General features: G+C 48.1%; 1 protein-coding gene across 1 annotated transcript; it reads left to right on the forward strand.

The window, feature by feature from the left end:
* Nucleotides 1–4267: 4267 nt before the first annotated feature.
* On the forward strand, nucleotides 4268–17732 carry TDRD10 (tudor domain containing 10). Its single transcript, XM_016221362.2, has 10 exons — nucleotides 4268–4616; nucleotides 9597–9667; nucleotides 10269–10425; nucleotides 13421–13484; nucleotides 13780–13870; nucleotides 14669–14816; nucleotides 15059–15204; nucleotides 15443–15597; nucleotides 17048–17118; nucleotides 17313–17732. The coding sequence occupies exons 1-10, from the start codon at nucleotides 4449–4451 to the stop codon at nucleotides 17343–17345; spliced, it is 1104 nt and encodes a 367-aa protein (XP_016076848.2). The 5' UTR covers nucleotides 4268–4448; the 3' UTR covers nucleotides 17346–17732.
* Nucleotides 17733–19284: the final 1552 nt, after the last annotated feature.

Genomic DNA, 19284 nt, shown 5'->3' on the forward strand with positions numbered 1-19284 from the left:
TTGTGGTTTTGATTTGCATTTCCCTAATGACTAATGATGTTGAGCATCTTTTCGTGCCCTTACTGGCTGTTTGTATATCTTTGGAGAAATGTCTATCAGATTGTTTGTCTACTTTCTAATTGGTTTCTTTATCTTGTTATTGAGTTATACGGGTTCTTTATATATTCTTTGTCTTTTTAAAAACACAAATAAGATACTTATCCAGATTAAGCAATAGAGTGGAAACTTCGGACTTTGGAGTAGTGTGGTCTGGATTGTAAAAACAGCTTCTCCACTAATGAGCATAGATTGTTATCTTGGACAAATTGCCACATTATTGTCTTTGAGCCTCCAGGACTTTATCTGTGCAATGGGGTAATAATGTCTAGCTCTTAGAGTTTCCAGTGAGGAGTAAATGAGACAATGTATATTAGCTGTTAGCACCTGGCAGACCCTTAAAGGCACCTTTGAATGATTAATGCTGGGCGCTTTGCTTGGGAAGTGTTGGTGCCTGTCCTGTTCCAGAAGCCCGTAGACTTTTCTGGGGATTACCAGGAAATTGGGACAAAGACCCATAACTCTGATACTGCCCATAAACCTCTTCTGTTTTTGTCTATCCATACCTATGTCTTTTAATTATCTTAACCACTTTTAGTTCTATTTAAATTTAGTTGCAGCTAAAGCAATTGTTTCCTCCTACAGCTGGGAACAATTTAGAGGAAGCGTTATCATTTTCTTTTAAAATTTAATGTTTTAATTAAACATTTTAAGTAAAGGGGAAAAAAACCTTTAAAATTACCCTGATAGCCTTCGTATCTGTAGGGAAAGAACTAAGACTTGGGTGTCACAGACTGGAATTACCTCAGTATTTTTAATACTCTTAAGCAAATCGTCCGATGTCCTTGAGCTTTGCCTTTTAAAATGAGAAGGTAATTGTTAGATGGGCCAGGTACAGAAACCCAGGTACAGAAACTAGGGTACGGAGACTCACCAGGGCAGGAAGCCCTGTACCTAGCAAGAACCTTATCCCCAGGGCAACCTATCCTCCCCTAGCACACTGCTGGTCATGTGGTTTAGATAACATCTAGGCCTCAGTTAAGTATTTCGCCTCCAGGTCCAGATAAGCAGCTAAACCACATTGACTAATGACCCCCTGCCCTGGGACCAACCAGTCAATGGAGACCACGACCAGGGAAAGAGCACACCTGGAAAGCTGATGAACATTCTACTGAAACACTCTCCTGAGACCTCCCCTAAGATTTCCACCTGCAAGGAAGAGATAAACACACTCAGGACAAAGGACCCAGTTCCCTCTCCACCAGGGGAGCACGCCAGTGCCATCTCCATCCCTTAGAGGGGACCCCTCGAGACTTGCAACCAGGGGAGCAGTGGGCCGCCGAAGCTCGTCCCGGGCTTACCGCCTGAACCTGTCTCCAAGGTCCTCTCTTTCTCTTCAACTTCCCAGGGAGCCAGAGCAGCCCAGCCAAGTTCTCCTGCTGCTGGTTCTATGCTCTTTCTTGCTTCACTGTCCTAAGTATATTTTTGCTGCCATGGACCCAGTACCCTTTGGCCCAGTGCTGTGTAGCCCTTCCCTTTGGATATTCCCATCCCCTTTTAGTAAATTTAATTTTTAAAAAAAAATCCTCACCAGAGGGTATTTTTTTCCATTGCTTTTCAGAGAGAGTGGAAGGGAGAGAGAGAGAGAAACATTGATGTGAGAGACGCATTGACTGGTTGCTTCCCGCCTGTGCCCTGGCCAAGGCTGGGGATTGAGCCTCCAACGGATGTATGTTCCCATGGCTGGAACCGAACCCAGGACCCTTCTGTCCGAGGGCAGATGCTCCAACCACTGAGAAAAACTAGCTAGGGCAAATTTAACTTTTCTTTGTTCACCCGTCTGAGATGGCTATTTAGTCTGCCCACGCACCACCACTGAACGTTAACCTTTCAATAATACTCTACAGGGCCATAGCAAAAGGACCGGTGAAATGCATAAAATGAAACCCAATGGCCACCATTTATTGAGCTCTTAATACGAGGCAAGTGCTTTAAGCACAGTACTGTACTTCACCCTCGTGATCTTGGGCATAGGTGTTTTGTTTCTCATTTGACAGATAAAATTTGCCAAAGGTCTCTGGGCTGGATTCAAAACCACATCTCTCCAACTCCAAAGGCCCCATTCTAGCCACCGGCTGGTCACTGTGCAGAGGCAGGTGTGGTGTTTAAATTTTTGTTGTTAATCCTCACCTGAGGATGTTATCTTCATTGATTTTTAGAGAGTAGAAAGGAGGGAGCGGGGAGAGAGAGAGGGAGAAACCTTGACGTGAGAGATACATTAGTTGCCTCCTACACACACCCCAACTTTGCACCCCCCACAGGGGATCAAGCCCACAACCCGGGCATGTGCCCTGACTGGGAATGGAACCAGCAACCTTTTGGTGCACAGGATGATACCCAGCCAACTGAGCTACATTGGCCAGTGCTGGACAATCTATTTTAAGGTCAGCTCATTAGCAACCTTAATCCCATCTGCAACCTTAGTTCCCCCTTGCCATGAAACTAACATATTCATACGTGTGATATTGTGATTTATAATAAGAAATATGTATTTGGGCTTTGTCCAGTTCCTGACAGAGTTTCTAAAACCTTAGGAATTGCCCAAGTGAGGAGAGCAATGAAGCTATCTTTTGTTATGTTAATGAGGCGACGCTGAAAAGCCCCTAAGGAAGGGGCCTGGTTGGCAGGGCACCCAACCAGACGATTAGAGGGTTCAAGTTTTCCCTGGGTCCACCCCACTTTCTGCCCCACCTCTGGGGAGGGAAGAAAAGCTGGAGGTTGAACCAATCACCAATGGCCAATGATGTAACCCATCTTGCCTGTGTAACGAGGGCGGGACAAAATCCCGAAGGATGGGGTTTGGAGGGCTTCTGGGTTGGTGAACCTGTGGAGATTTGGGGAGACTGGCTCACCTCATACCTTGCCTTATGCATGTCTGCCACCCAGCTACGCAAATCTGTGAGCCACTCTAGCAAATTGATGGAACCCAAGGAGGAGGTCTCGGGAACCTCCAGTGAGGAGCACAGGTGCTAACCGTAGCCCTTAACCGACGGAATCGCACGCTCTCCAGGTGGATGGTGTTAGTTGAGTAGAGTCGTTGCACACAGCTGATGTCCGGAGCGTTGCTTGGTGATGTGGAAACCCCACACTGGAATTGGTGACTAGAATCCTGGGATTAGGTCGTGGACCACTTTGGGGCCATTCTTCTGCCTGCCACAGTGCCTGTTCGGTAGTTCTGTGCTGGTGAGCTCTCCTGGCCCTCCCCTCACTCCGGCGGTTGGCTTTGCAGAAGATCCTGTTGGGAAGAAACTGCAGCATGTAAGTCACTTCCTTTTGTGATAAACAAGCCTCCTTCCACCACGGAGCCCTCTCTTCCTGCTTCATGGTGCCCGGAGCTTGGGAGTCACCCCCAGCGTTTCTTGCCTGTTGGTTAACAATGACAAAGGTCCAGTGGAGGGCTTCCCGGTTTGGAACCTGAGTATGGGAGGAGGAAGGGAAACCCTCTGTCAGAAAGGGGCGTGGGGGCTTGTGCAGGGCCCTGCTGCTTATGCCCAAACTCCTTTCGTTGGAGTTGGGGCTTGGCGGTGAGAGACTGAGACTGTGTTTGACAGGGCCTGGGGCAGCAGTGACTTCCCACCCTCCGCTGAACTGCTGGGGGATAAAGGAGTGTTGGAGGAGCAGAAGTCTCTGAGTGAGTTAGCCCGGGGGCGGGTGGTGCTGGGACCCTCCTCTGTGTGTGGATCTTAAATAGTCTACTCCGTTTCTGCGCGCGCATGAAACTCGGATCCACCAAATTCTGCCCTTGCTCCAGTCAGCCACCACGTTTCCATACACATGGCAGGTGCGTCCCCCTGCCACTACCACGGTCCGGACCCTCAGCCACCGTTGCATTTGCTGCTCCTAACTCTGTGCTTCTCTCTAATTCTTACCTTCTTTCATGTCACCCTCCACTGTCTCCAAAGTGATCTTTCTAAGACCCAGCTGTGTCGAGTCACCTTTCTGGTTAACACCTTCTGCCTTCTCCCAGCCAGCGGGTTTCATCACGTGGCCCGGCCTCCTCTGTCACCACTCACCCTCACGCCACGTGCACTCGAGCTGTTCCCTTCTACACGCGGTTTCCCCCTGTGCCCGGCCTTTTCATGTCTCCCTGCCTTTGCATGCGCTGGTCCCTCTGCCTGGATTCCGTTCCATCTCCCTCCGGCACTGTCCACCCTCCTTCCTTCCCTCCTTCCGCTTAATGTTAACTCTGAAACACAACCCCCTTCGTCCAGACACTTCATAATATCTCATTGAAAGTATCGGATTCCTGGTATGCTGGCGATTCTCTGTCCCCCAGAGAGTGAGCTCCTGCCTTGTCCAAGGCCAGCACTTTTCACTGGACCTCCTCCATAACACTGATGAGTACTTGCTGAATGATCCGGTGCAGTGTAGCCAATCATTGTTCACGAGGGGAGGACTCATGTGTTAACTCCTTTGAATCTTCTAACCTTACGCCTGCCCTTTTAATGCCATTTTTCTTAGGATTCAAGAGGAGGGAGACCGAGGTGTACGTTGGCAATCTTCCTCTGGACATCTCTGAGGTATTCACTCTCTCTAAGCAGCTGCTGCTTTTTTATTGGTCTCCCCCATAGGACATTAATCTACTGGTAACTGAATGTTACCAGTTTGTAAAGACGTTTTAGAGCTATGAGAGTGCAAGCAGTCGCAGTTGGTGACTAGGCTGACCAACTCATCACAGTTTGCCTTGGACTTGCCTGGCTTTAGCATCTTGGGTGGTTAGTGCCCACTCCTCCCATGTAAACCTGGATGGTTGGTCACCCTACTTACTGCTTCGGATGGACAGAGGGGCTGCAGGAGGCAGCTTGTTTTCAGGAAGGGGCCTTATTAGGGTTCAGCTGCCCATCCTTTGATCACAGGGAGCAGTCGGGTCTCAGCCAAAAAACGGCACCCATTTCACTTTGAAACGAACCGGTTGAGTCAGTGGCTGTGTACCTGGAGAGTAGAATGTAAACAATAGTATTTTTAACTCCAGGAATTTTACTGTCTATTTGGGGAGGCCAAACTTAACAAACGTAAAATATAGAATCACATAAGTATTTAAAATGGGTATTAAGTGCATTTGAAGTATAGATGAAAGGAAAACAGAAGTGTAATCTCCCAAATTGAAGCATCCCCTGACTTTTTTTTTTTTTTTGGAGCATTTATTATATGCAAAACAATGTGCTTGAAGTTCATTATGCTTAAAGAGAAATAACCAAGGCTCTACACTCAAGGAGCTTACTCTTGGAAGTATGAGAGAAACTAACCTTTGCGGAGCCCCTGCTGCATGCTAAACATTTCAGAAATGTCCTGGTCTTTGCGCCCCCTTGCCAATCAGGTAAACTCAGTCTTCTCTGCCCAAGTTGTATTTTATTCCTTTTCTACCACTTATTGTATTTTAATTATCAGACATGCTCCAGGAAATAGGCTAAATGCTTCATTCGTGTGGGTTTTTTTAAGTTCTTATAATAACTCTGGGTGGTGGGTGTTACCTTCGCCTTGGAAATGAGGCAGCCAGGTCTGTAAGAGGTCCAAGTACACAGACCTAGCGAGGGCAGCCAAGATTTGAATCCATGTCTAGTTGTCCCCAAGCACCAAACCACATAATCAATAAGACATGTAAGTAACTCACCACAATAAAGATGGATATATTATGCTTTTATCTGACAAAGAGAGAAGAAAATGGTATTGGACATAGAATGAAGTAATTCGTTTTGACCCAATAAATGAAATTATATTCAGTCAAAGGGGTGGGCTGGGGGATTCTTGGCACCTGATTCCCCTTCCTCTTCTCCTCGGCAGGCTCATAGAACCTGTTACTTGACAGTGAAATGAGGACAGGAGCCCCTGCAGGCAGTTCCTGCACTGGTGGTGGTGGGGGGGAGGCAAGGTACTGAGCTTTGTCACCTCTCGCCAGTAGAGCCTATTTCAAAGCCCAGCACCTGGGCTTTGGCCTTCATCCCTTCCACAGGAAAAACAGGCTTTCCCACAAACCTGTAAACTCAGACCAGCCTCCTAGGAAAGACTTGAGCTAATGGAGTAGGTTTCTAGAAAGAAATTTATGATAACTCTAAAGTCCTGTTAAAAACTGTGACTTTACCCTGCTTGCAACCAGCAGGTTAGCCTGTAGCATTTTCATGGTTGTTGGTAGAAGATGACAGTTGTCGATTAGAGATGAGGGATGATTTATTACTTACAGCAATAACAGTAGCCAGCATCTTTTTTTCCTTGTATTAACATTTCTTTTTTTAATTGAGATGTAAATCACATACCATAAAATTCGCTGGTCTTTAGTATATGCACAAGGTTGTGCGAACATCACCAGTAATTCCAGACCGTTTCCATTATCCCCCAAATAAATCCCATACCCATTAGCAGCCTCTCCTCCCTCCCCCTTCCTCCCAGCCGCTGGAAACCACAACTTGACTTTCTGTCTGTATGGATTTGCCTATTCTGGACATTTCATATAAATGAATTCATACAACATGTGGCATTTTGTGTTTTCCTTCACATAGCATGCTTCTAGGGTTCATTCAAGTCATAGCATGTGTCAGTACTTCATTCTTTTTTATGACTGAATACTGTTTTTATTACATGGATATACCACAGTCTATCAGTTCATCATTTGATGGACATTTGGGTTGTTTCCACTTTTTGGCTATTAAGCATAATGCTGCTCTGAACACGGGTGTACAAGTTTTTGTGTGAACATATGCTTCAGTTCTCTTGGGTATATACCTAGGATGGAATTACTGGGTCACATGGTAGCTCTGTGGTTAACTTTCTGAGGAACAACCAAACTGTTTTCCAAGACAGCTGTTCCATTTTATATTCACACCAGCAATGTATGAGCATTCCAATTTCTCCACTTTCTCACCAAAACCTGTCTTTTTTACTATAGCCATCTAGTGGATGTGAGGTGGTATCTCATTGTGGTTTTGATTTTCTTAACTAATGATCATCTGCTCATGTGCTTATTGGTCATTTGTATCTTCCCTGGAGAAGTACCTATTCAAATTATATGCCCATTTTTAAATTGTTTTGTCTTTTTAAGAGTTTCCTTATCAGATATGATTTACAAATATTTTCTCCCATTTAATTGTCTTTTTACTTTTTTTATTATTCAGAGTGAGGAAGGGAGAGGGAGAGAGAGAGAGAAACATCAGTGATGAGAATCATCAATCGCTGCCTCCTGCACGCCCCCTGCTGGGGATCGAGCCTGCAACCCGGGCCTGTGCCCTGACCGGGAATCGAACCGGGACCTCCTGGTTCATGAGTCGATGCTCAACGACTGAGCCATGATACCATTGAACAGTAATTTTTGACCTTGGCTTCATATTAAAATCATCTGGGAGCTTTTAAAAAATGTTGATGCTTTAATCTCAACCCCAAAGAAAAAGTAACCATCCAGCAGACTCTCATTTGCAGTCAGCATTAAGAACCATTGCTATGGAATGAGGGTTGGTGCACTTTTTCCACAAAGGGTCAGATAGAAATATTTTATGCTTTTGTACATCATATGCCTCTGTCGAAAATACTCTACTCTGGAATTGTAGCATGAAAGCAGCCTAGACAATAAGTAAATGAATGTGTGTGCTTGTGTTCTAGTAAAACTTTATTGATAAAAAAGGTGGTTGATTGGATTTGGCTCGGGGCTGTGATTTCCTGACACCTGCTATAGAAGATACAAAAATGTTAAATAGTTTCCTATTTTATTTTAATAATGGTAACACCTAAAGAGAAGACAGCTGAGGTTTTGCACGATATAATGAAAAGAATGTAGGATTTGAAGTTAGAATCCCTGGGTTGAAATCCTGACTCTCTTGGCTGTGTAGTCTTAGGGAAGTCACTTAGCCTCTCTGATCCTATTTTATGCTTCTGAGAATGAGCACAACAGTAATGTGCACTTCACAGGGCAATTTTAAAGAGCAAATGGAATAAGGTAGGTGAAGCACGTTATAAACTGAAAATGCTAAGCACATACTGCTTGTACTCACAAATTGCATGGTGCTCAGCATCTTGTAGATTCATGTGTAATAAACATTAAATATTTAAAAGTAAAGCAAATTAGAAAATTTGAATTTAAATGTAATATAAACATGAGGACTGAGAAAAATGAGTTATACATAATGCATTTCTAATTTCCTCACCCAACAAAGTGACTTTAGATTGGCAAGAGCTGCTTTTAAAAGAAGAGTGCGTAAATGGTACACGTTTTTTTCCAAAATAGAATTTTCCAGGGAAAAGTTGGTTTTCCTCACGGTTGTGGAATTTACCAGCGTAGCGTGTGTGCTGGTGGGGAAGCAGCAAGGCGGCTGTGTGGAGAGGTGGAGGCAGGAGTAGAGTGGAGGCCGCCAGAGCACCTCGAGGTGCGCAGCAGGAGCACATGCGGGACCTTCAAGGAAGTGTTTTCAGTAGGGCAGGAACCGAAGCTAGGCTGGGCTGTTAGGAGGGAGTGGGCAGAGAGGAGACGCTTTTTCTGCAGGTTTGGCAGAAAAGAGAAAAAAATAGGGTATAGCGCGAAAGGGCATCGGGGCCCCGCAGACATTAGCTCAGTGAAAGGGGGCGGTGTGGGGGGGGAATGAGGGCCCCAGCTAGCCCGGTGGGAAGGAGTGGGACCAGGCGCCCCTGGGGAGGAGGCGTTGAGAGGGGTGTGGAGGAACGTCCAGGGAAGGGGAAGGAGACCCTGGCCCTGGGCAGCGGGGGCCAGGCCACAGTGAGAAAAGTGGGCAGGGGGAACTTGCCAAGAAGGTGTGGTGGGTATGAGCGGCTTGACGGGAGGCCGACCAGAGAGAAATGGACTCTCCCTTCGCACGCCGCTTGCCCCTTCCCTCCACCTCTCTTCCTCTCAGATATCACTCTGCCCCGTGGGCTGGACAGGAGATCACTCTGTCCCTGCTAAACTAGAAGCCCGTTGAGTGCAAGGCTGATGTTGAGTTCCAATCAGTGTCTACTGTAACAGCCAGCTTAAGGCTCGCACATAGCACACGTTTGCTGCATGTCTGTTGAACGCACGAAGCAAGAAATGAGGGAAGGTTTCTGTGAACACAGGACTGAGTTGACTGCACAGTAGGTTTGCTTAACACAAGCCTCCCTGCCCAGGTAGGGATGGAAGTGAGATAAACTTATTCCTAGTAAGTTTAAAGCCACTTCCTCCTGGGAGCCTGCCCTGACCACCTCTCTTCGCTCCACCTCGGTGAGATACTCCTACCGTGTGCTCCCGTAGCTGTCTGTATTTCTGCATCACGGGATTCATCACTGTGGGTGAAATGGTCTGTTTATTTGCTTGTCTTGTCCGGAGCCCCACTGGATTGTTGAGCTTCAGTTGGAGGCAGGACTTACCTCTTTCTTGCCTCAGTATTTGATCACGTAGCACTGAACCTGCACACACAGGACATAATAGACTTTCAGTAAATGTTTCCAAGTGATTACAGATGAGCTGGCTGGGGGTCTAAAACCTTGAGAACTAGTTGTAAGATTTGTCTCTGGGTCTCTTTCTCTTTCAAACACTGCCATCGTAGGAGGAAATTCGGTACCTCCTGAAGGACTTCAACCCTCTCCATGTCCACAAAATCCAGAGTGGCTGCAAATGGTAATGACTGTACTTCCTGTGTTTTCTTTGGGAAGCAGCTCCTTTCCTTTTGGCCCATTTTGCTGATGGACTGACATTGCAGACTAGCTGTTGAGCTCCCAAATCCACACCCACTGTGACTTGGCCAAGTGACATTTGGAAGCCCCCTTTGACTTGGCAGCTAATACTGTCTTGTCCACACAGCCTTGGTTTAGGAGTCCAGAGTCCTGGGTTTATTTTTGGTAACATCCTTGCTCTGTTTTGTGACTTGAGGTAAGAGATCGAACCTCCCTTACTTGGTTGCCCCTGGAAACTGGACCTACTCATATTTTCCCTTTCTTACTTTCAAGGGAGTAAAAGTGCTTTGAACTTTTGGGGGGAGTAGTATGACTGAAGCCCAAAGCCATATGGAGCCAGATATGGTGTTTAGTGGTAGAGTCAACGCAGGTCTTCTGATCCCTGCCTCCGAGCCCAGCCCAAGTCTGGGCCTCAGTCACTTGTTCGTGTGTCTGGGAGTCCCTGTGGCTGTGGAAGGGGTGGGGGAGACCTGCGTTTGTACTTGGCACCCTCCTGCAGCTCTGTCCTGAGATGTGCTCAGGACTGCCATCTCCTTCCTTTGCAGCTTTGCGTTTGTGGATCTGGGCTCTGTGTGGAAAGTGGCGCTTGCAATCCAGGAACTGAATGGGAAGCTCTTCCACAATCGGAAACTGTACGTGAATTCCAACAAAAGCTCTCCCAAGAGGATCCCTGGCGTGGCCAAGAGGCCCCGGGAGCTGCAGGTACGTGCTTCAGGCTCTCCAGGCTCTGCTGGCTTCGTGCTCCCTCTTCAGAGGGCTGCAGACCTCCTTCAGTCCGGTCTTACTGTGGAGAAGGTGGGGGCTTGGATGAAACTGGGGAAACTTTTATGACCTTTAACAGTCAGGGCCAAGGTGAGATACAGAAAAGCTGGAATTTTTAAATAAAAGGAAGGCTGTGTTCTGGGCAAGGGCAAAAAAGGGTTCCTAGGCAATTCAGTCAGGGCTTTTTTGACCTTGGATATTGAATTGAGAGTTTTACTCCTTTAATGTTGCAAATATTGAGTATCTGTTGCTTGCACAGCCTTGTTCTGGCTGCTGCAGTGAGGTTAAGACAAAAGTGAACAAAATCTGGTTCTTATTGGCAGGAAGACAAATAATGCCAAAATATGAGGTATGGGAGGGGGGCAGTGAATGGTGGGGTTCTTTGTGGACAGAGAAGGGAAGGCCCCTAACTAACCCCAGAGCTTCCCTCAGGTGACGTGGGCCCATTCTTGGTAGGTAGAGGTGAGCCAGGAACAAAGGTTCCCACTTCAGAGCTGAATTGTTAGGGATTGACTTGGCTGCATCTATGAGGAAACCTGAACGATGCTCACTTAAACAAGTTAGGGGTTTTTTTCTTTCCTGTAGAAGAATTTAAGTTGTGTGGGGACTCCAGGATGTTCTCAGGGTTCCAGGGAGGAAGGACTGAGGCAAAGGGTAGAGGGCCTGTGTCCTCATAAAAGGCATGTGCTCAGAAGCTCCAACCACAGTCCTGCTTATATTTTCTTGTAGAAAACTGCAACTCTTGGCCTTAAATGCAAAGGAGGCTGGAAAATGTAGTTTTAAAAATAGGCACATTGTTGCTAGCCTTGGGGTTCTGTCAGTGAGGATGGAGAAATGCATATTGGCGGCAGTTAGCAAGGTCGGCCACAGCTGGAGAAGTTGGAGATGAGAGTTGCGAGGTGGATTGGAATCACCACGGTAAGATGGTCATAGGTGGCCCCTTGCTAGTGCCAAACTGTTTTTCTTCCTTTCTCTGTAAACCCTAGCTCTTTGGGAGGACAGGCTGTCAGGTTATGCTACTTACTAACCTTCTCGGTAGCAGTCATCTGCCATCCTGTCTGTCATGCCCCCTGACTCACTGGTAGCTTCGGCTTCTGGCTTGCTGCCTTTCTCTCCTCAAACTCAGTGTCCATGTGGATGATCCTCCTGAGAGTCTAGGCTCCCCGCTTGTGTTTGCTGGTGTGCATAGACGTGGGGTCATTTGTGTGTGTGCGTGTTTAGCTGGAGTAGAGCAGTTTATGGTTTAGAAATTTTCTGGTCCTTTGGCAAGCGAGTATAGGATTTTGTTAGGGCTTTTTTTGTCTGTGCCTGTTGGTGTTTCTGGGCTCTTCAGTTTAAAAAAAAACTTCATTGATTTCAGAGAGAGGAAGGGAGAGGGAGAGAGAAAAGATAGAAACATCAATGATGAGAGAGTCATTGATCGGCTGCCTCTTGCACGCCCCCCACTGGTGATCCAGCCACGACCTGGGCATGTGCCCTGACTGGGAATCGAACCACGATTTCCTGGAGATCTCCTGGATCATAGGTCGATGTTCAACCCCTGAGCCACGCTGGCCGGACTGTTGTTATTGTTTTTTAATAGACACTCAATTTGTTGTATATTTCTGGTCGGTTTCCAGAGTCCTGAAATGGTTGTTTTGGTTTTGTGCTTTTAATCCTCATACGAGAATATATTTTTATTGATTTGAGGGAGAGGGAGAGGGAGAGAGAAACATCGATGTAAGAAAGAAACATTGATCAGTTGCCTCCCATATGCCCCCCGACTGGGGATTGACTTTACAACCTAGGTTTGTGCCTTGACCAGGAATCAAACCCATAGCTTTTGGTGTATGAGACGATGCTCCAACTGAGCCACCCAGCCAGGCCCTGAAATGGTTGTTTTTCACAGTTATGTCAAGTTTTATCATTGCTTTTGAGGGAGAGGATTTATCATTTGGAATATTTTGTAATAAAATTGTTTTCAAGAGGAGAAAAAGTAAAAGTAGAGAATCAGCTTCAGTGGTGCAACCTACGCATCCAGGAAGCGTTCAGGTCAACAGGAGGGAGAGAGTATCAAATGACATAACGAACTCTCCCAGGAGTCAAGGATGTGAGGTTTCAGATCGAAAGCAATTAGTGCCCAAATAACGAATGGGAAAATAAAAACTGACACCAGCACACGTTACAGAAATATTTTAGAATTCTAGGATAAAGCTTCAGGATGAGAATCCACATTGAAGGGTGTGGAATTGTGTGGTGTCCTTGAATTCTGCAGGAAGATGGTGTCCAACCTCAAATCTGTTCTCTCTCTTTAAAAAAAAGGGAAATGTAGGATCTCAAAAATGTATGCCCCATGTACCTGTCCTCAGAAAGCTACAGAGGGATGTGCTCCAATAAAATGAAGTAGCAAGCTAAAAAATGAGGTCTAGGAAGAGGAGATCCAACCCAGGAGAGGGGCCAGAGAGTTAGCGCCCAGATGGTGACAGAGGGGTAGAAGCTTTGTGCAGGAGCCATTCCAGGAGAGAGCAGGATGGTGTGAGACTGCAGGGTGATATTTGTATGAAGAAAAATGGAAAGTTGAATAGAGAGGTATTATAAAGAGCCATTGGAAGGGTGGGAAAACTGAGCCAGAGATTTAAGAAAATCCAAATATAGTAAATGGAGGGAGGTCCATCAGGGACCTCACAGTCTGGACTTCTGCGACTGTAAGTCCTGATGGAGCACCCCTGCAGCCACCTGCCTCCCTCCCTCCCCTGTTTCTGCATTTCTTTTCATGGTTTGCTCAGGATCCCAGCAAGAAAGGAGAAAGTGAGTGGGTGTCTCAAAACTCAGCTAAAGCCTGTGGCAGTGCAGCGGCTGTTGACAGTGTCTCCAAGTCCACTTGGAGTGACTCAACATATAAATCAATGAAATAAATGCTGCCGTGCCTGAATGAGAATGTTTCTTTTCTCCCTAGGTTTTGGAGAGGGCTTCTGGTCAAGGATTTGCCAACCTCACTGGCGAGATCCTGAGTTCCCATGGTGTGTCTTCGCAACTCCTGACTTAATTCTCCCAGCCTCCCATTCAGCTTTGTCCCCTGTTGACCTCTCAGTGTAGGAAATATCCCTTTTGATTCCTCTGGGATGCTTTCTTGATTAATGACTATCGTGCAGCACACCCTCCCCACCCAGCTGAAGATCTAGAGGCTTAGACATGGAAGGATGAGGCCTTGTGGCCCATCGTGTCCTATGTCTGAGGGTAGGGCCAGGGCATCTTGGGGCTGGGCAGGGCAGGGGCAGCTCTGGTGCTCCCAGGACTCAGTCTCCTGCTTTTCAGCTTGTACACAGCTCACTCCTAAAGCTTCTGGTGACTCCCAAGAGACAGAGAAACTGAGGACAACTTTCTTTGCAGTTCCCTTGGAAATGAGGTTAGTGGAGGTGTACAGGGGCCACCAGGGCAAGTGGTGACTGCAAACATCATTCAGTCCCCAGAGGGTGGGGGTAGGGTTAGGGGTGGCACCAGAGTGGGAATGAAGTTTTCAGGAACTCCTGCACCAGACCCACAGTGACCTAAGAAAATCTATTTCCATTTTTGGATAGTAAAGGCCTGTGGAATCGAACCTGAGACTCTTAGGTGGGCGGGCTGACACTCTGACCGGTGAGCCACACTGGCCAGGGAAAGGGGCACCATTCTTAGTGTCAGGGATGCCAGAATAATCTTTCCAACTGGCTGGAAATGCTGTAGGACGAGTGGTTTGTGTGTTTTTTCAAAGCAGCAGGTTTGCCTTGCTGACCACATGTGACTTGGGTGATGAAGTTAGTGGAGTGGGAGGGTGAAGTCTGCATGTACTAAACTCAGGAGGAGGAATTTGGGATTGAAAACGTGTCCTGGATTTTGGGCAGTCCACACTTGCATCATGTGGCGGTTCCCAAAGCATCTGGTGGGCTCAGAGTCAGCCCAGTGAGGGCTCTGGTCCATCTCTGTCTGTGGAGTCCTGGCATGTTTTTGTTTCCCTCTAGGACTCCCCCTTCCCAAACTCTACCACCCTGCCCCCTGGCATGGTGCTGCCTTTGTTCTGCAGTATGCACTTGTCCCCTCCCTGGACGAGGTGGACCTGACCCTCCTGCTCAGGGTCACTGTCCTGCCTGGACCTGCCCAGCATCCTCCAGGACAAGTGTTGGTCAGATTGTTCACCCCTTTCCCTGTGATCCACTGCTTCCCCCAGAGGATCCTTCCTGGTGCTGCTCCTGAGGGAATGCTTCCGAGACCTGAGCTGGCTGGCCACCATCTGCAACGCAGGCAGGGAGGTGGGACTGCTGGTGACCAGTATTGTCCCTCACACCCCGTTCTTCTGGGCCATGCACATCACAGAGGTATGGGCTTGGTGCCTTCTCACAGAGCCTTCCTGGAGCTAGCGTGGTGGTGGGCCAGTCGGCGGTGGAATCCAGAACGACTGCAGCCTGATCCCGGGGTTCCGCGTCTTTCTCTTTCCCACCTGGTACCTTTGGTTCCCTTGGGGCAGATTAGTGGTGCTGGTGTAACGGGTGACATCTGCAGAGACAGATGTGTGATGTGAGGCAGGCAGTGAGTCCCGCTGTGTGTGTGCCACCTACAGACTCTGCACCAGAACATGCAGGTGCTGTTCAGCACCCTGGCTGAGGCTGAAGAGCAGCAGCCCTACCTGCGTGACGCGGCTGTGCAGCGTGGGACCCGCTGTCTGGCCGAGTACCAGCTGGGCAGTTACGGGCGGGCCTGGAACAGGTATGGACACTATGGGACAGGCTGGCGGACAGAGTCGCTCCTTCCCTTCTCCCTCCTTTGGACTCTGGTTTCTTTCCTGCTGCTTCCTCTCTCAGGATCTCTGATATCACTTCCCTGCCCAAAGAAGGGGAAAAGCAAAGGAAACTCTTCTCCTTTGACCTTTAAGCCCTCTTTGTCGAGGACCACTGTGCACGACGCCAGGTGGAACAACCCTCCTTTCCCATCTCCCTCTGGCCAGGTGTTGGGTAGTGGACAGGGTGGATGCCTGGGCTGTGGTCATGTTCATCGATTTTGGCCGTTTGGCCACCGTCCCAGTACAGTCCCTGCGCAGCCTGGCTAGTGATGACTTCTGGACCATCCCCCCTCTGACTCAGCCATTCATACTGGAGAAAGGTAAGATGCCCTCCAGCCTCCTCGTGAGGATCAGGGATGGGGGATGTTGTGCCTGCCTCCAGGACCTCTGTGGGGGATGGCGTGGGGACAGCCAAGGCCCTCAGGGTACCCTTAAATCCCTAGTCATTTGATCTTATCCCAGTTTTTGGCATCTGCCTCTTGCAGAGCTGCCTCTTGAATATTAGTTTTCACACCTGGGCTCTGTGGGCCCCAACAGGTGCTGTCCAAAGGCTGAGCTCCCTAGGTGCAGAGAGGGAGGGCGGGCTTCTTACCCCTGCTTCTGCCAGAGCCGCTCTGTGCCTGAGGAGCAGCACATCAAAAGAAGATGCAGAGGCCAGTGCCCTAAACCCTGCCATTGTTTTCAAAGTCTAGTTTTCTAGAACAGAATCCTTTTCCAATGAAATATTAAGCAAAACTCAATGTACATAAAATGGATGAAAGCTGAGTGGCTCTGTGAAAGGATGAAAGAATGCTTTTGGAGGATCAGGAGAAGCAGAGGTGGAGACAGACACACAAACACCCTCCCCCAGTGCAGGCCCAAGGCTCCCTGGGCGGCCCAGAGGAATGGTGCCTAGTGGTCAGGAACACCACCCACAGGCCGTCTTGGGTAACTGCATGAAGAGGCCCCTGCTGCCCAGCCTGGGCAGTAACAGGTCCACCGCCAGGGCTCCGGAGTTGGAGGCAGGTTGAACCTGACTGCTTGGCTGGTAGGGGGTGGTGCAGAGTAGAGGCACCCTTGCCCCAAGGAGCACCTCCCAGCCTGTCAGAGGGGCCAGAGTGCCCAGCCAGATATGGGGCTGTGCTCAGCTCCCTTGTGGACTTAGAGATGGTCCTGAGAGGTCAGGCAGGCCGGTGTACAGATGAGGAAAGGCTCAGAAAAGTGGGAGGAACTTCACCTCTCATAGCAAGAAAATGGTGTAGCTGAGGATGGAAATGAGGCCTGACTTTTAATATGGCCAGTTTCACGCATAAAGACAGTCCCAGAATTTGGAGGTTGGCAGGACAGCAGGAGTGGAGTAAGGAAAGACATTTTGACCAGAGGCCTGCCCTGCCTCGCTCCAGCGTGTAAGGATGCTCACGCATGGCGGTGAAAGTGTCTCTGCCTCTCACCTCTATCCCTCCAGCCCAAATGTGCAGAGCAGAGTTGAAGTTTTCTGTCCCCAGAATTTCCCATTAGAGAATGTAAAGTCCGAGCCTCATGTCATTATTTTAATAACAATAATAATGTCCCTTCCTTTTATATGTTCTTAGTGCGCCCTCCCCCCTCCCCCCTTTCCAGCATTTATCTCACTTTATCCTGGCAGCAGGGAGTTAGCACTAACTAGCAGAGACTCGTAGGAGCTGCTGTGTAGCCAGAGCAGTTTCCCGCAGCAGCCCCGGCCATCTTCCCTCCCTTTCTCCTCCTGCCTGACCCAGCTCCACCAAGGTTTTGTTGTGTTTTGTTCTGCAGGCATTTTGAGTTCATATCAGGTGATCCATCACATTCTCAAAGGGAAAATTGTTGGCGCTTTGAACTTGGAGGTAAGTGCCCCTCTATCTAACTCAGCCCTTCTCTCCCGGCTCCCACGCTAGGGTCTGAGCTGCAGGCCACTGCCAAGGCCTGGATCCGTGGGTTTATCGGGCATTCCCTTAGACCAAACAGACTGAAGTTATCCAAGGGGTGGGTGCTATGGGTGGTCCTTCCTTCCCACTGAGACTTTCTCTTTCTCTTGCAGTCGCACATCCTGAAGTTTGAAGAGTTTAAATAACGTGGCTAGCATCAGTTCGTTCCCTCTCCTGTCCAGATTCTGCCTGCCCTGACCTGTTGTCCCCCTTCCATTCTTGAGGCTTTGTGGGTGAAAAAGGCCATACTGGTGCCCAGGATTGACTTGATTCCCATTTGCCTTTACCCTCAGCTCGCCTTTCAGGAAAGTGAAGTCTGTTACGTGTCTTCAGTTCGCCACTGAGAATGAACATTTGAACCAAATGTAGGAAGCTTACATTGAAAGCTTCAGGTGGCTATGTATTTCTTTCCTCTTTTTTGCGCCCCCAGAGCATGATATAAATTGCCCTAACGGATTCTGGAGATTCTGGGAATGGAAGGGCCCACTGCTTAATTTTCCTGGCATTCTGTTGTAGAACCAGATGGGGAGCATATAACCAGTGAGCCGTCACCGTGGTGAATAAATGTTGGCATGTTTCATGAGTTTGGGGTGATTGATTCCTGCTTAGCTCCCCCTCCCCAGCCCTGCCCTCTCCTACCACAGCAGTGAGGAGAAGCTGCTGTGTGCCTCAGGTGCTAAGTCAGCCCTGGCTGTGGGCTCTGGGCTGGGCAAACCCTGCCTGGGATGGATTCATTGACGCTTGGTGTAGGATACTGACATAAAAGAGCTTTTTTTATTTCTCCTTGCCTTCTTAAAAGAAAGTTGATTTAGGATGATATGGCTTTGATTCTTTTATGATTTGTAACTTCATTAGAACCTTAAACTTAAGGTCATAAAAGGGAATGTTAGGTGTGACAAGAAAAGTGGAGGTTCTCTGAGAGCTGGTGTACAACTCACAGGAGCTGGTGCTTGCTTCCCTTATGGCAGGGGAACATGGACCCCATTAGTTCTTTAAAAAAATTGAGTAGAGCCAAACTATTTAAATAATTTTATTTGTTTCATCCTTTGGTAGATGAGAAAAATACATTACAAAATACATTATACAGAGGACAGCTCACAGTACACATTACTAAAAACACAATCTACATTTCAGCCAGGGCTGGTGATAAGTTCAGAAGAAAGCCACAGAGGCCTTGAGAACTGGATTTCAGCTCTATGGAATGAGTTTTCCCCTGGGGTCCCCACTTTATCTAAACTTCAGCATTTTTTAGCACCCCTATATCAGGTGGGTGTGGGTAGAGTTAGAGCAGCATTGAGGGGGACCGTTGAACTCTCCATCCACCTGAAGCAGCTAGACATTAATCCCTTAAAAGAAAATGGGGAAATGACCAATGTTAAAACAAAGCATTACAGAACTGACATCCTACAGGCTCCCAGGCAGCTGTCTCTCTCAATCCTGGGCCTTCTAAGACTAGCTCTTCGCTTAGCCATCCCTGGCTCTGTCATCGCAGTCATCATCCAGTCTGTAGGCATAGTCTGTCCCTAAGAGCCTGTCTCAACCCCAAAGCAAGCTCACTGACCAGGGCGGCAGGCAGCACGCCATGCCTGTAATTTTAAACAGCATGTAGAGACAACACAGCACTGACAATTCTTGCTCAGAAGACGTCCCGCCTCACTCTCCCCTCCCAGCAGTTCCCAGAGCCTGGGGTGAGGACACAGGCGTAGACAACCCCCTTAAAGCTAACCTTCCCAGAGGACCCATCTTATGGGAGTGGCTTGAAAGAATCTGTAATTCCTCAAGCCAAACTTCAGAGCTACACCTGTTTTCTCTTACGAGACTAAGAAGCAGGAGGTTGAGCAAAGAAGCTGCCAGTGAACACTCTGCAGTGCTAGCTAGAAGCCATTTTCAGGGAGGATCAGCGAACACCGGAGTTGTAGCACACAGCACATTGTTGAGACCAGAGAGACCCCCGCACACGAGACGGCCCCATCCCCACTCAATTCATTTAAAAGCATTCTGTGAAACAGCAGCCTCTTAAGCCTCCTTTCCCATTTTCTTCTTAGAAATTTGAAAACATCTGTCACTAGAAAAGTAGTCCTAAGA

The sequence above is a fragment of the Miniopterus natalensis genome, chromosome 19, assembly GCF_054644295.1.
Source record: "Miniopterus natalensis isolate mMinNat1 chromosome 19, mMinNat1.hap1, whole genome shotgun sequence".
NCBI classification, from domain to species: Eukaryota; Metazoa; Chordata; class Mammalia; order Chiroptera; family Miniopteridae; genus Miniopterus; species Miniopterus natalensis.

What these genes read in the sequence shown, in the direction of transcription:
- TDRD10 (XM_016221362.2), top strand. Translation starts at nt 4,449, where the DNA reads ATGATCCGGTGCAGTGTAGCCAATCATTGTTCACGAGGGGAGGACTCA. An exon ending in CGAGATCCTGAGTTCCCATG is followed by an intron (nt 13,485 to 13,779) that starts GTGTGTCTTCGC and finishes CCTGCTTTTCAG; the next exon opens with CTTGTACACAGCTCACTCCT. An exon ending in GCAGTTCCCTTGGAAATGAG is followed by an intron (nt 13,871 to 14,668) that starts GTTAGTGGAGGT and finishes TGCTTCCCCCAG; the next exon opens with AGGATCCTTCCTGGTGCTGC.